Source organism: Cephus cinctus, unplaced genomic scaffold, assembly GCF_000341935.2.
Source record: "Cephus cinctus unplaced genomic scaffold, Ccin1 Ccin1_scaffold0330, whole genome shotgun sequence".
NCBI lineage: Eukaryota > Metazoa > Arthropoda > Insecta > Hymenoptera > Cephidae > Cephus > Cephus cinctus.
The window spans coordinates 3,121,464-3,136,789 of record NW_014333027.1 but is presented as its reverse complement, the minus strand read 5'-3'; the positions used below and the strand labels follow the sequence as shown (position 1 = coordinate 3,136,789).

Below are 15,326 nucleotides of genomic sequence, written 5' to 3'. Positions count from 1 at the left end.
CTACTACTTAAGGTTTATGGACAGTTGATTGGATCCAAGGATTCCGGAGTCGTGAGACTGCGATGGATTGATGGGTTCACAGGTTTGAGGGATCATGGGATTTGCACCGGGCGCACTAGATCGTATTGGGGGGGAAAAGTCCATTTCGCTCGAGGAGCAAACGATAGGTGACATTGTCGAAGACGATATTTCATGAGGAATTCAGGAATTATGTCTGCTCACCGTGGGAAGTGTGCGGGACGTGCGTGAGTACGATCACGTGTGGACGTTCGTGTATGAACCCATGGGGATGAAAGGGCACACGTCATGCCACCCTAAAAGCACAAAAGCACCCGAAAACCCTTAGGGACTATAGTGTCTCGCGAGGATACGAAACTTTCACGTTGCACTATACTCCTCGTGATTCCTCATTCACTCGATATCCTAGGAATACCTTATCACGTTATTCCACCCTGTTTCACCCTCCCTATTCTATTGTATTCCATCCGGCGGTTTGTTTGCTCGCGCAAAATATTTTCTTGGCAGTTCGCACTGCCAGAAACGAAGGTAAATAGTAGTAGGTAAGCATACATGCAGGTACTATTCTTGTTCGTTATACTACAGTATCCCGCGGCTGTTTTTATTTCTCAAGAGCAGATGTGCGCGTCTAGGTTTAAGCGAATAGAAGTACATGCAAAGAAACAAGCTTAGACATACGCGTATAAACAGACACGTATACGCCGATAAACCATCTTCGAGATAATACATAGAGAAATAATGCGATGTACTTAGGCTTTTAGGTTTTGTATTGCAGTGTCGTACCTGGTGGTACTTGGGTGGCGAGAGCAAGGAAGGCCGTAGCTGCCGCTACGAGTAGGAAAGTCGCTGAATCAAGTCGTCGACGTCCTCGCCGTCGGCGTCTTCGATGAGTATGCTGATAGGCCTTGGTTTCGTGTCTCGTGTCTGTAAAGTGTCCAAGGAGCAGGTCCTCCTCGTGGCTGAGACTCCAGCCGGCTTGAGCCGGCTCGAACAATCTTTCGGAGTCAAGGAGTTCGTGTTGCCTCTCGTCGTCGTCGTCGCCGCCGCCGACGCCGCCGCCGCCGCCGTTCTTCGTCGTGTAAGGGTTGCGACGACGAGCGTGACGTCTGCGACGAGGGATGCGGGCCCTCGCGTGGGGTCCGTTCATGTCCTGCACCGGGGCCAGCGGCGAAGGCTGGTCGCGTCAGCGCTTCCGCTCGACACCGGCGACGTCGTCTTTTCCTGGCATCGACGCCGCACTACGAGGCATCACTACTACCAGCACCGCACCACTACCACTACTATTACTACCACCACCTTCTCTTCCTCTTCCTTCTCCTACCCCGCTGCACCACTGACACTCTATCTCTATAGTTCTCTCTCTTCCTCGCTCTTCTTCTACCTCTGTGTCTCCCTCCTGGACCTGGGTACTTCTACGTACTCCGGTACGATACTCCTTTTACTCTTCCTCCGCCTCTTCTATCTGGCCCCCGATACGATCGGTACGATCCTGCGTACCGGCTCCTCTCCAGGCCCAGCAGCCACTGCCGGCACTCCTTCCTGTTCCTTCTTCTTGCACGAATCCTCCTCCTTCCCTCTAATCCTGATGGTCGACACACTTCTACCGGACCTCGTGCTCGCGGTCGTTGGCGTCCGTTCCGTCGCCTGCCCGTGGCGATCTCTACTCTAAAATAACGTCTCGTGGTTCTTGGTCACGCGTGGCAACTGTCGTGCGCGCCGAATGACCCAAGGGTGAGAAAGAGCAACGGACACGCGGTACGATCGAATCACAAGAACAGTAGAAAAGGTATCGATCAGAATGACTGGTTAAGAGGTGAATTTAATATCACTTATCCAAAATAAATACAAGCCGTAGTCTTTTTTCTCCTAATCGTATTTAAAAAGTCTGACCGATTCCGCAGTTCGAATGGCCACGATCGAAATGACGTGAAGTACGCTCGAAACAGGAGGACAATGTATTTTTACACAAGCGCCGCTAGCACCGTGACGCTAATGTGCGTCTAGCGTAATAAAACCGACGGCGACTTTATACCCGTCGATTTACGTTAATCCCAACGTAACCAGCCGACGTATCTCCGAGGAAGAACGAACAGCGAATGATATAGAAGGGATCCCCCAGTCTCTGGGTAAGGGTGAACGGGGAGGCGAGGGGAGGATGCCGATATTCCCAATGAAACGTTGAGTCTTATGTTTTGTGTATAAACGTGAATAACCAAAAGATAAAGAAAAATCAAATTATTCTATTTTAGGCCTATGCAGAACAATGTACTGCGATAGGTCCTTGACGAACACTGCTCTCACGAGGATCTCGTATCCTGACACATCCTCGGCGACGCGTTCTCGCTACGATCACACTCTCCACGCGGACTCGTCGACCGTCCTCGAGCCGAGACTCGGAAAGCTCTTCCTCCGGGAGCGGCCAGTCGGCGAGTGAGGACGGGGACAACGCGTCACGTTCGAACGCACCTCTTGATCTACGAGAAGGGGTGATATTCTCCCGGTGCCAGAGCAGACCGAACCGGCATTGGCAGTCAGCTCGTCGGGGAGCTCGTCGAAGACTGGCGCGCGGCTCCGACGACTGGCTGGCTGCCTGGCTGCTAGCCTCCTTGCTAGGTCTTACCGTAGGCTTTTCTTACTGGCTCGCACTTTGCTTGACTGTGAATGTCCGATGACTGACTTACTCACTAACTATCTAACAAACTAACTAGCTGACTAATAACTAGCTAGCTAGCTAGCTAGCACGTTCGCTCGTATCCACTCGCACCGACGCTGCCGTTGCCGCCGCCGCCGCCGCCGCCGCCACCACCACCGTCACCGCCGCCGTCGTTTCAACGCTTCTCACGCTCTTTGCGTACGCGCAGCAACGTCGCGCCGTCGCGACAATGTCGACGGGTACGGCTACCTCGCGATACCCGGCTTAGACGACCTCGAGGCAAATCGATGCCTCGTCTCAGACCTCCTGACGACCTACCAGGAATCGGATCTTTTGTTTCTATAATTTGTTCTCTTCGCTTCTTTTTATATAATAAATATATCGATATCTGCTCTCTTAACGTCAAGATCGCACGATTTCTCGATACGAAGCTATCCTTACTTATTATTCTACGTCGTTTACTTTTCTCAGAATCTCTGTAAGAATAGGCCGTCGATGCGTCGTCTCCTTGTTTTTCGACGGTTCGGAGTTACATAATTCCTTATTTCATATATATATTACATACTTGTATTGTACTTGTATACGTTTCTCGTGGAGGACAGACGGCACTCGCACATCGCAGGTAGGGGTCTGAGCACCTGGAGAGCACGAGGTGGGCGCCAGGTGGTACAACTTGTTGTGGGAGTTCAACGAGGCGCGTGGGCACTCACGAGTCACCGGTTTCCCAATCCCTTTTTGGGTACCGACCATCATGGTTCGTACTCACTATCAGGGTGTCATACAGGCTGTTTCATTCCCGCCATCACCAAAAGTACCTGTAGAAGGAAGGGAGTAAAGGCAGGTATCAAAGAGAGTGTTCATCATTAATATGCTCCAAAAGTATTTCCTTACTACATAGTACAAAAAAAAAACGAGGGTCGAACAGCAGCAGTCTATGCTATGTGCTAGTATCTAGACAAGGTACGTACAGTCTTTCGGAGAGACTGAGTGGGACTGGACGAAGAAAGGACATTGATCCCCTTTTACAAGGGAGCCCCTTTAAACGGGCGGCTCGCATTTGCTTCGTGCCAGAGGGTGACCACCCTGTTCGTATCCTTAAAGACTTAAAGGCGAGTGCCGCTTTCGAAGTTCCCTAAAGACAGTGACAGATATTCAGGTAAGAAAGAAATACGTTATGACAACCTGGTACTCGAGCAGCAAGATAATCGTATGCTTCCCGTGTCATACATTTTTTCGTAAGAGTTAAAGGAACATTGTAAGCAGCTAATATTTTAATTAATTGTATATCTAAACGCAATATTTAGTTGGCATATTGTTCTAGAAACGCCAGTTCTTAATGAGATCGAAGTACCTATAGAGCGTGTTGATCATCGATGCTGGGACGATCTTGACTACGCGGTGTCCCCCCGAGGCTTGTTCCTACCGTGATGTATTGGCGAGGCCCGCGCTAGCTTCTGTCTCTCTTTCTACTTACTAAAAATACGCCAGGCTGATACGCCATGCGATTCACCTAGCACGTGGCCTTATCCTCAGGGACTATGGTACCGCTCAGTCCTACGTGTCCCGTCGCATCGACCCGGCTTGACTAAATTTCTCGTGAATTTCGATCGTACCTGACCAATAATTGTCAAATTAAGATGGGGTTTTCCCTGGACAAAGACATATTCCACCCTGAAGTAATACGCGGCTAGACCCCTGGTTACGACACGCCTAGTCTCCAATTCCCAGAGTTTGCTCGCCCTTGTGGCTGGACTCGCCACCCTGGGAATTCCACGAATCGTGTACCGAAAAATGGCCTAATGAGTGGTTTCCGAGTAGGAAGCTATATCGTATGCTTATATATAATTTAGCGCATGATTCTGCTATCAAAGTACTAGGTATATGTTCTCTGGTGAGAAAGGTGGATTCGAAGTTAGAAAAATGGCAGAGAAATCACGATGAACCATGAAGGAAAAAGAAGAGGAAGTGGAACGAGGCCGACGTAGAGAGACTCCGGCGACAACCACAAAACTCGAAACGACGTCAGGCTTGGCTTCCGGCCATTTCCGAGCTATTGATCCACGCGTTACACGTTACGTCGGACTGCCCTATACGTAATTATAAGTGTATCGCTTATGGCACTAGTGTACCCACAAAATACTTATATGATCCACTTTCTTCTTCTTTTCTCTATCTATCTATCTTTCTATCTATCTATCTATCTTTTCTCTATCTATCTACTGCTATTCGTTATCTCACTCTGTGTACATTTTTCAAGCGATATACTCCATGCACCACAGAAATTTCATAGACGTCTAGTCGACATTGCAAGTCCCATAAACATCACATAGACGTTCAAGAAAAACAGTCTTGGAACTTCTTTGCTTTACGAGGTGTCGTCTTATGGTTTTCTTGAGGACGCTTTAGCACAAGAGGGTAGAAGTACCGTAAAAGGTGTAATTCGTATTCAATAATCGGTGGAGTGACGCACGGTGATGAATAAATAAAACGTGAAAATGTTGCGAGCGACAAGAAAAAATTAAAAAAAAAATTAATAAGCGATAATAAATAGCATCTTAGTCGTCAGCAGCCTTAATCTAAGCTCTTACGCACGTTTCACGAAAACAGTTGCGTAGATATTAAAAACTATCGAAAGTCCACATATCATTTAAACATATCAAATCGTTTAATCTGACTATAATGACTATGATGATTTCTTGACGATTTTCAATTTCGAATTCATACTGTGTGACGTAAGGATCCCAATTGACGTATCGCTTTCAGCATTGGGACCCGCGAACCATCTGTCGCTTGCGCGCATGAGGCTACCTTCGCCGGATTCCCTAAAGGCTCATGCTCATCGCGGTCGTCCTCGACACGCGTCCATTCATTATGCTTACCGGTACTGATTTTGCGCGTGCAACAAACGAACAAATGTAAGCGATCCCACCGCTTACTTGTGCTTGGGGACAAACGTTTGGCCATTAGGTTTGCCTCGACAATTGACGCTCCTTTCAAAGAGAACGCTCTTCCAGGTGTACGACGTTCTCTCTCTGTCTCTTTCACCCTAGTTACCCCTCCCACGCTCCATGGCACTTTTGCCCACGCGAAGCCGCTTTTGTTCAAAGCGCGACGATGGCCTTTTCAAGTCCATGCGAATATACGTAGAAAATGGCCAGCGCTATTACATTAATTAGTATAGTATTCACGTTACTCGCGCCATGCCAGGGCGTGTGTAATATTATATCACAGGCGATTTACTATGTTCTACCAGGCTTAGTATATACGAACCTAGAATCGATAGACCGAAATTACTCTGACAAGTTACTGTTAGTTTTGCCAGGACTACAGTACACATCATATTGCTTTGGATTCACTCCTTGTTTTCCCATGGAGTATACACGCACCCGCTCTGGGAATTCTCTCTTTCTTTCCATAGATGCGTGCGTGCATGGTTGCACCAGAGTACATACGTGTGTGTCTGAACCTTCTTCTTTTCGAAATTCAATTTACTCTGTTCGGAGAGCGACGAACCCTCTTTCCGTAATCCTGGGGGGAGGGGGGGGGCTTGAGGCCACACGAGGGTAAACGAGTGAATGACTAGTCGTTGGTTGGGGAGTTCTCAAAGCGCATGGGAATCGATGTCCGAGGGTGTTACGTCATCCATCTATCCTTCCTTCTTTTCTTGAAACGCAGGATGGCACGAAGAAATAGGCGACAGGGAATAGGAATAGTCCCAGGAGAAGGTGCAGGGGGTAACATCATTGGCACTATTTCAGACTTGCAACGGGGTTCAGTGTAGCTAATAAAGCATTGTCATTAAGATCCAACGAGGGCATCCACAGGGAGGAAGTGATTTGGCTGTCTTGGTAACGGTAAAAGGTGGGTATGGCTGAGTTGGTATGACGATCCAGAAGGAAGATGGAGAAGCCCCTAAAAATATGAGAATGAAGAGGATAGAAGGATCGGCGTACGCTTTACTAAGGATCAATACGTCACTACTATGAGAACAGGCGCACGCATAAAGGTACGCACGCTTACATTTGTTAGTCTCTAGTCTGTTTGTTTAGTAGGCGGTGCGAACCTGAGCTTCTCTGTATTTGATCACGCAAGAATCCACTTAATTGTTACTATTTTGGGAAGATCTGCCGGATAACAGGACGCATATTATTGTTGGACATATTATATTTGGGGAAGATGTAACTGAGAAATAAACTTTCAAATTGCTTCCTTATATGAAATTCATAGACGTGACCTATATATATAAATAAATATATAATTGGTTTTTTACATTCCATCGTACGAAGATACTCTCGACCTTGCTGCCAATGTTGACAGTATGCGACACAGTCATATTCGCACGTGTGATTGGCATCATGTCGTTGTGGTCGTCGGTGTTTTCTCGACAAGCTGATACGCGGTCATTTCTAATCTTTCGTCTCAAGGGACGATCCTCTTTAGTCGTCGTTACACACGACACGGTAAGTCGTTAGATTTGACGAAAGCCGACATGTTTTCTTTAATCTGTTCGTGACGCCATCAAATATTGTTTTAGATGCATTTTGATGATACTTTTCATTCAAAGAAGTCCGCAACTTCGGCTAATTCCCTGGCGCGAGCTTGTTGGTGGGCCCAACGTTCTTCCGCCAAGCGCTCACTTAATCGCCATTTGTCATGGTAGACTCGCTGACCGCAACTCGGACACTTTTTACCACCTATAATTATATAAGTGCATTTCATAAAATGCCGATAAATATCGTGAGACACGTTGTACTACTTTCATTTATAATTTATATTCAACTTTGACGTTGTATCTTTACCGTGAAACGGTGGAGTCTTCATATATGTTATTAAGCACTGCAGATGAAACAGATGTCCACAGTAGAGTCTTTCTACATGCAGGTCAGCATTCTCATCGATTACTGCTTCTTCTGGTTTCTCTGGTAAACAGAGTTTTCGACATAATTGACAGCGCTCCATTGGCAACATCTTAACTGACCTGCATTAAGGTTTTGTAATACCAATAAGTAGATTTTACTATGAAGTCCAATTTGGGTATTAATTTACCTTACAAGGAAGGAAGCAACTATGTTTAAGGAAGGTGATGGCTGAAAGAGTGTTGCACGAGCCTTTTCTTTTATCGGTGGTTCCACACATTGTCTACCAAGTTCTTTACCTTTTCCAAGGATATAGCGAACAATTGCTGCAGGAAAATTACTATCGGTATCTTCTAAACTAAAAACATAATTTAATTTTTAAAATGAAACAAAATTGTTCCACCATAGACATGAGTAATATTGAATAGATACCCAACACAGCGTTCAGGATAGTTATCTGGTACCACTATCTTGGTTTTTAAGTAATATGAACCCTGCTGAGCTTTCAAGTATATCATCGAGGTCTTTTGTTTAAGCTTGAGTTCATCGTTCTCTAGCAAGAGCTTCTTTAAGGAAGCAATTTCATCATAGCAACAAACAAGAGAATTTTCCTCAATGAAGTTACTTATAAATTTTAAGACCGGAAGTATCTGAAAGTCAAATTGACTTTAGCAATAATAATTCTCCATTTTCAATTAGCATTACACTCTTCGCACCTGTGCTTTTCCCAAAAGATTTTCACATTCTTTTTCGCAAACACTAGTTAGTCTGTTCAACAATTTCTCTGAGAGAGTCTTACTCTTAAGTTCAATGAGAAGAGGCACTTTCGGATAGTCTTGTGGAAATTGAATACATACAATAATTTTCTTGAATTGTGTTTTCCTGTAAAAATTCAAGATATTACATCTGACCAGATATAAAATCTCATAAATTAACTTACACTGTTTTCTTTATATTTAAATTATTACAGCATATAATATCATTTTTATAAAACACAATGAGTTCTTACGTTATTTCCACTCGAACCATACTCTGAACACAGCACACCAGTCGACTACCATCGATAACATTTTGACACAGCTTCGATACCTCCTGGAGCTCGTCGTTGATGAATCCCATGTGCCTATTCAATTATAAGCTTTTTACCTTCTATTCGAATGTTTATATGACCAAGACAAATAAGCCTATACCTTTACGGAGAGGTTAGGTGCAGTGACAAGAGCGCGCGACGCTCGCCTTCACATTTATCGCCGCGTTTGCATGCATACAAGCAGCAGAACGCACAGCACACCACTAACTCACGTTTAACCTTGAATGCAAACATTTTTTCCCTGAACTACGTATAAAGCAAACGTCGATAAACCAATTTCTTTAATTTCATTGATTTTCTGGAATTTTGTTTAACAAAAAAAATTCTTCGGTTCTTGTACACAATATTTGAATAAGCAGAAATGATGTCAAATTACCAACTAAAGTGTAGTGATAAGCATATCAAGTACTATCGTGATGGATCAACCGCACCCACAATAATAATTCTCTTTGGTTTCGGTATTTATATGGCTAAAACGATAATGAGCGTTTATGTCAATTGAGGAATGTCGCACGAAGATAACAATAAATAACTTACAGTTCTATGACTTTTGGGACAAAAAATGAAGATTTTTAATGGATACTGTAGACGCGATTTTTAGATTTTGATCAACTGATAGAACATCGAGACGCAAACTAAATGACAATATTTTTTGTTCGTAATGTCATCGCGCATGCATTAATGCAGTCTTCCTTGCGCAATGCGTTCGCGCATAGCAAGAGTACTGTTTCTTTTCTTCTAAGGTAAGAATTGATGTGTCACAAAGTGTGCAATTTCAATCGAGCAATTTATTAACAATACTGTGTATTATTGTGCCATAACACAATACTCGATTGAAATTGTGAATTCGGGATTAACAGAGAGCAGCTATATAGCAATGCTAATGGCGCCGATATTATTAATACTATATTAAAATATCGAGAGTACCTAAAAGCTAAGACATTGACTAGATTAGTGTTCTACACAATAGACGCTATTATGCTGAACAGTGTTGAGTTGTCCGCATTAAAATTCGAAACTATTAAATACCGAGAGAGTAAGAGAGAGAGAGAACAAAAAAAGAGAGGTAGGAGAGAAACAAAGCATATTGACTAGAGAATTCTGCTTTACGTAGCAGCGCCATTTTTTGTACGAACAACGTAATGATTCCGTTACATCCTTTAGTGTATTATGTAATTCTCGGAAATTGACATGCAATAATAATACCGATCGTAGCGTACGTCAACTGAATAGCAAATAGACGATAATTCTATTCGCGAAGGCCTCATCGTCAGACATATCGACAAATAAACTAATCGCATTTCTAGATGGCGTTAAAGTGTTATTAACGCATAAGAAGGCAACACCGTCACGTTTACCGTGCGTCGTTTTGAAAACTTGTCTTCCATTCGCCATCGCGATGCGAATAAATCGCATTTAACATTACCAAAGGTCATGGCAGTTCATTAGATTCTTTTCGGAAGTGTCGGTTTCCTTAAACCGATATTAAAAAATTGTAAAAAAAGAAACTGTAAATATGTCGCTTAGATTATGGATGCGACGTTCGCATCTTCTTGGCTAATTCATTTTTTAATCAATTATCAGCTGTTCGATCTCCTTATATAGCGAGCATTTTTGTTTAAGTGCTCAATAAAGTAATGTCCGGTAATTTCTAATCATTCTCTCAATTGTCGCAGTAACTTTCTTCGGTCATCTAATGTTCTCCAGAGTTTTCCTCCTTCTCATTGTTCGCATTGCTCTCCCTGTTGCTTTCGGTTTCAATGAAACTGTGCAGTTCCTTGCACAGGGTCTCCTCGCAAACTACGCCCTCAATGGCGACATTCTCAATGACGTCCTTATACTCATTCTCCACAATTTCATCAGCATTCATATCGATGTCTTTGAATTCTGTGTCGACAATCTCCTCACAACTCTTAAACACGTCCGGGTGTTCGCTGAAGTTCAGCAACTCAGGATTCTCATTGGAGTTGAGAATGTCTGTGTTGATTTCATCATCTGTTGTATCGGTGGACTGAGAAACCTTCTTCAGGACACTATCCACCAGGTTTGAAGCAAAACTCTTACTTTCTGTTCCTTCGTGTATCGTCTGGTGAATTGGTAGCGATTGTGGCCTGCAAGGTCGCGCATATGGAAATGTATTTTCTTCACCAGCCGGTGTGTGCACTGCAGATATCTCAGTCTGCGTGGCGACGCCCTTATCGACTAAACCTGGTTTTGGTTGCATATTCGACACACAACGTTTAATCTCGGACATGGAGTCCTGGAGACGTTGAACCTGTTGACAATATAATACGATTAGCATACTTTCGTTAAACTTTTAGGATTTTGTGCAACATACATCCGAATTATATTACCTGAGTTTGCAACAGGTTGCACGCTTCTGCAAGATTGGTAACGACGTCGGTCTTAGAGTGGCAAGTGAGATCTCCGTCGCTACACCCGCCACCCGTTCCAACACTAGGTTGAAGGCTCACGACTTTCTTCCATAATGCATTTATAGCCTGCATCTGCAGAAGTTGCAACTTGTGTTCGCTTTCGAGGGCTGTTCTTGTCGCTTCCATATCAGTAGAAAGTTTTCTAGAAGCCAAAGAGGCCAATGAAGACCATATGACATTAACATTGTTCTATATAGAATATAATTAATAAAATCTTACTGGATATATTTATTCGTCCGAATCATCTCAATTGTCTTCAATACATTAGTTGCCTTTTTATTCAAGTTCCTGGTGCGGTATCCTCGCCACATTCTTTGGATACAAATAGCTGCCTTCTCTGTCTGATCTTCTTCTTAATTAGAAATAAAAGTATAAATATAGTTACAGTTTAGTACGCATCAAAACATTCGATTATTACCTTTATTTGTATCTTCCTGACGTCGTTGAATAGCTCTATGTCGAATACCATCAAGCTTAGCCTGACAGACTTCACTGTCTTCGTCACTGCTTAAATTGGCATTATTGTCGGCGTTACCATCACCGTCCCTATTGCGCCTCGTCAGATTACTCTTCATTCTGTCGCTTGCACTTTTTGGTCTTTGAGCGCTTCTACCTAAGTTCGGTGAACCTTTAGTGTTACGCTTCACCGGCAGCGTTTTACTCTGAACGTAATTATTTATTTTCACGCTATGCGGACATTTCCCATTAACATTTGTCACCACAGGCTTCGCAATGTTGACCTTTGCCACTGTACAATTAGTCGCTGAGTTGCTCTTCGCCAGCGCGTTTGCCTTCAGGGTACCAAGATTCGTCTTCGCCATAGGATTAGCTGTATTTATTATGGGTATCGCTTTTCCATTACTGTCAGGGCATATTTTAGAGGGCACCGTTATCTGACTAGGTGAATTCAATTTACTGGGTGGTGTCTTAGGTAGAATTCGAGAGAGTCCTGATGGCGGTCGGAAGTCTGGACTCATCAAAGACTCTGGAACTGGTACTAGCTTTGTGGCTGCCTGCAGGGGACTTGAGGTTTCTGTATAATGAGATATAAATGAATAGAAACAAAGAAAAGAAATACAGTAGTTCAACGAATGATGCGTGAAATGATCTCTGCTCATTGAGCAGAAATGTTTTCTAGGCCGTGAAGATTACTTATTACTAAGTGAAGGGTTAACCTTTTCCTATAAGTTAAGATCATACCTTCAACATCCTGCAACAAGTGAACATGCTCGTTCATTGACTTGTTGGCTAAACTACTCAGCATATTCGGATCCAGACTTTGAGTCATCAGACTATCGTGTTCGCTACTGAGGATCGCATGGCAGGAAGAAACCATTGCATCGGTGTGGCAGCTGGTCACCATTCGATCTGGCGAATGCATCTTCAGGGTGTTGCGTGATGAATCTAAATTAAGAGAGTCTGCTTAGACTTGACATATGATTATTCGATAGTCGATTAAAACGAATGTGCATGGAAGACATTTGGCGCTAGCAATGCTAGCCGAAGCGTGTAAATGATGTTAAGATAAATGAATGCTTACATATTACAGCAGCTAGTTAAAATGAGGCCGTTAAAATGAATTAATATTAAAGATAAAGATTCAAAACTCTCAGTAAGAAGCGAATGCTGGAGATAAGATTACATATAACTAATAATTAATTGCTCAACAAGATTGGTATTCTGTTCTCAACGTTCCTAGTACCTTTGTAAGGCGTAATGCAGGCGCAGTATTTTGCATCGTAAAATCTAGACGTTCGCAAGTTTTTGTCTTCATAGTGTGCCGACATTGGCGCAACTAGAGGACACAAAGAACGGTTCGTGTTGACAAAACTCGCTCTTATAAAAGTTCTATCGTTTACTCCTTTCAATGCTAACCAAATTGGAGTGATAGAAGCAACGATTGAACATCTCATGCACGTCATAGTTCAGATTTAGTCATTTCTAGTGTCTTCGTGTGGTGTTAGGACTATTTTTAATAGAATTATAATCAACCGTCCAGTTCAACTCACTGGGTCTTCTTGGGGAACTTGTCCTGTTCGTGTTGAGACGGCGCCTTGTCGCTGGTGACGGGCTCATACCGACACTGCTTAGACTGTGAACACTACCGGCATCGTTTTGTTGGCTTAGTTGTTGTTGATGATGCTGCGCTTTACTCAAAATCAGTCTGAGCTTCCGGTTCGACTCGTTTTCCAATGATTCACCGGACAACGGACAGACGGATGCTAGATATTGAGCTAATGGCGAATGTTCACCTACACGAAATTGCCGGCCGCGACCCTGAGAATAGAGCCACTCTGCCTTTAGACTGGGCGAGTGTTAGTTACCCCTTGTTAGTAAAATATTAGGTTGCTATATTAATTCCATTTTGTTAATATAAAATTCTACTTACGTTTCTATGGGGTCTACGGCATAACCATCAATCGATTTCAAACTCATACACCAATTGATAACAAATGGCCGATAATCAAATCCGCTATTATCTATTGGTTAAGAAGAATAAACTGGGGACATTCTATATTATTGTACTGAAGTCTGATAGAGTAGATGTTTTTGTAATACACAAATATATAACAATACTTGTAATAGCTTATCTATATTGAAAGGATACATGTTATTACCTGTCATACTGACACAAGGATTGTTGGCGATTGAGAAATTTACGAGATTCGTTAAATTTCCCAACTGAGACATTTCATTTAGATCCATTATGTTATTGTTGGCTAATGTTAATGTTTCCAGTGACGTGGGTAGATAGCGTTCGCACTGTCGCAGTGTTATTATACGATTGTTATGCAAGAAGAGTTCCTGAAAGATTATTTTGTTGTTATTGAAATACTTGCATGTAATATTGACGTGTTACCTTTAGATTTCGCAAGTAAGAAATGTCTGATATATGGCTGATGCTGTTTTCAGACAGATCTAGATGCTCCAATTTAGTATTAGTATGTAAATGTTCAATTGACTGTGAAGATAAGGATGCATTAGCAATTGTCTGTTATGCTGTTATATGTTCAGTATTGTGAGACACTGTACCTTAATGTTATTACCAGCCAGGCACAGTGTTTGTAGATTAATCATCTCTTTGATACCTTCTATTGCCAATATACCATTGTTTGCTAGGTTCAAAGTTACAAGATTGTGCAACTTGGACACACCATGCATTCGTATCAACTGGTTCCTTACAACAGATAGCTAAAATTAATAAAATCATTGTTCCATTAATATCTCCTTTAATTTCCCATCAAAGTAGTGCTATCGGCAGTGTTTTAAAATGTTTTTATTATTTTATATAATATACACTTCTATTTTGTTTTAAATACAGATTTCCATAATTCTGACCTTAGTGATTCTGTGATAAGAATCAAGATTGTCAAGCCTCTGGATCTCATTATCATCCACAATCAATGTGCTGATATCTGCATCAGATGGACACCGGCTTAGCTTCTTGAGGCCCTGGCCACTGAGGTCGAGTGTATCGCACATCAAAGACTCTAGATCACGAAAGAAGTTCATCGTTAAATGCCTAAACATTGATTCCCAATACGCCCAGAAAGAATGACAAAAAGTGTCAAGATTGACAGGAGACAGAAGATTCGTTAGAACGATTATAAATATATGTCAGGTGTTGCCGAAACTATGCTGTTTCAGTGCAGTACGAATTCATGAGAAAATCGGTAGGCCGGTTCTCGTAGAAACATGCCGAAAATACACTCAAAATTTGATAAATTCATCACTAACCCGTAGAAGCCATGATGAATACAATAAGATGGCGGACGTCGCGGAGATGTCGCTACGATTATTGCTGTTGTTGCAAAGTATTTTGTACTGCCCAACAATAAAAACAAATGGAATTATTCCTTTCATTTCAATTTAAATTCACTCCCATCACATTTTAAAATAGCTGTCGATAATTTGTAGCAAATTTTTAATGCATTAATTGATTCATAAATAATATGACAGGAACCGATGTGTGATAGACGATAGGTTTTTCTGATCGTTATAAAGAACCTCATCGTTTAACAAGGGCACGTAAAATGCTATATATGATACTTAAAGACGATTGCTATTAATATTTTTGATTACGAATTGCTAGAAAATAAAAATCACATTTTACGGAATGAAGCTCTGTCATTATCGATTGCGCGTGTACTCTATCGGTCAAACAGTATATAGGTATATCATTTTAGTAGAAATTCTTCACGTGTAATGTATTTTGTTTTTAATATTTTATTCAATGTGTGATACTTTTTAGGCTTCCTCGAGGTCGGCACAGA

The 15,326-nt window shown here is 42.5% G+C and overlaps 3 protein-coding genes across 15 annotated transcripts in view; all 3 read right to left on the bottom strand.

Annotated features, from left to right (window-relative positions):
• Nucleotides 1-2,841, bottom strand: part of LOC107266892 (protein kinase C-binding protein NELL1) — a 32,128-nt gene extending 29,287 nt beyond the window's left edge. For 4 of the 6 annotated variants that reach the window (XM_015737887.2, XM_015737888.2, XM_015737889.2 and 1 more), the window contains exon 1: nucleotides 802-2,632. In XM_015737887.2, coding sequence (XP_015593373.1) covers nucleotides 802-1,165 — 364 coding nt within the window. In that variant the 5' untranslated portion in view covers nucleotides 1,166-2,632. The other 2 variants (XM_025083958.1, XM_025083959.1) reach the window with 2 other exon arrangements.
• Nucleotides 2,842-6,817: 3,976 nt separating this feature from the next.
• On the bottom strand, nucleotides 6,818-10,264 carry LOC107266905. 4 transcript variants are annotated; one of them, XM_015737921.2, is made up of 9 exons: nucleotides 9,155-10,264; nucleotides 8,994-9,087; nucleotides 8,718-8,836; nucleotides 8,537-8,650; nucleotides 8,244-8,409; nucleotides 7,960-8,177; nucleotides 7,718-7,885; nucleotides 7,471-7,649; nucleotides 6,818-7,365 (listed from the first exon to the last, which is right to left on the bottom strand). In XM_015737921.2, exons 4-9 carry the CDS (start codon nucleotides 8,644-8,646, stop codon nucleotides 7,226-7,228), a joined length of 981 nt encoding a protein of 326 aa, XP_015593407.1. In that variant the 5' UTR covers nucleotides 8,647-8,650; nucleotides 8,718-8,836; nucleotides 8,994-9,087; nucleotides 9,155-10,264; the 3' UTR covers nucleotides 6,818-7,225. The 4 variants fall into 4 exon arrangements, with proteins under 4 accessions (XP_015593407.1, XP_024939736.1, XP_015593408.1 ...); XM_025083968.1 differs by lacking the exon at nucleotides 8,994-9,087; XM_015737922.2 differs by lacking the exons at nucleotides 8,718-8,836; nucleotides 8,994-9,087.
• On the bottom strand, nucleotides 9,705-15,201 carry LOC107266903. Of its 5 annotated transcripts, none has more exons than XM_015737917.2 (12): nucleotides 14,791-15,201; nucleotides 14,392-14,543; nucleotides 14,086-14,244; nucleotides 13,913-14,014; nucleotides 13,661-13,857; nucleotides 13,442-13,525; nucleotides 13,062-13,357; nucleotides 12,253-12,471; nucleotides 11,471-12,085; nucleotides 11,272-11,404; nucleotides 10,972-11,194; nucleotides 9,705-10,892 (listed from the first exon to the last, which is right to left on the bottom strand). In XM_015737917.2, exons 1-12 carry the CDS (start codon nucleotides 14,801-14,803, stop codon nucleotides 10,311-10,313), a joined length of 2,775 nt encoding a protein of 924 aa, XP_015593403.1. In that variant the 5' UTR covers nucleotides 14,804-15,201; the 3' UTR covers nucleotides 9,705-10,310. The 5 variants fall into 5 exon arrangements, with proteins under 5 accessions (XP_015593403.1, XP_015593404.1, XP_015593400.1 ...); XM_015737918.1 differs by having other exon boundaries at nucleotides 11,272-11,401; nucleotides 12,253-12,456; nucleotides 14,791-15,198; XM_015737914.2 differs by lacking the exon at nucleotides 14,791-15,201 and having other exon boundaries at nucleotides 14,392-14,784.
• Between the last annotated feature and the right edge of the window lie 125 nt (nucleotides 15,202-15,326).

Coding starts and splice junctions, on each gene's coding strand:
- LOC107266903 (XM_015737914.2), bottom strand. CDS start 14,583: ATGTTTAGGCATTTAACGATGAACTTCTTTCGTGATCTAGAGTCTTTG. Junction 12,086..12,252: donor CTTGTTGCAGGATGTTGAAG/GTATGATCTTAA, acceptor CTCATTATACAG/AAACCTCAAGTCCCCTGCAG. Junction 11,195..11,271: donor CGGACGAATAAATATATCCA/GTAAGATTTTAT, acceptor TTTGGCTTCTAG/AAAACTTTCTACTGATATGG.
- LOC107266905 (XM_015737920.2), bottom strand. CDS start 8,646: ATGGGATTCATCAACGACGAGCTCCAGGAGGTATCGAAGCTGTGTCAA. Junction 8,178..8,243: donor ATCTTTTGGGAAAAGCACAG/GTGCGAAGAGTG, acceptor TTTGACTTTCAG/ATACTTCCGGTCTTAAAATT. Junction 7,366..7,470: donor GAAGACTCCACCGTTTCACG/GTAAAGATACAA, acceptor ATATAATTATAG/GTGGTAAAAAGTGTCCGAGT.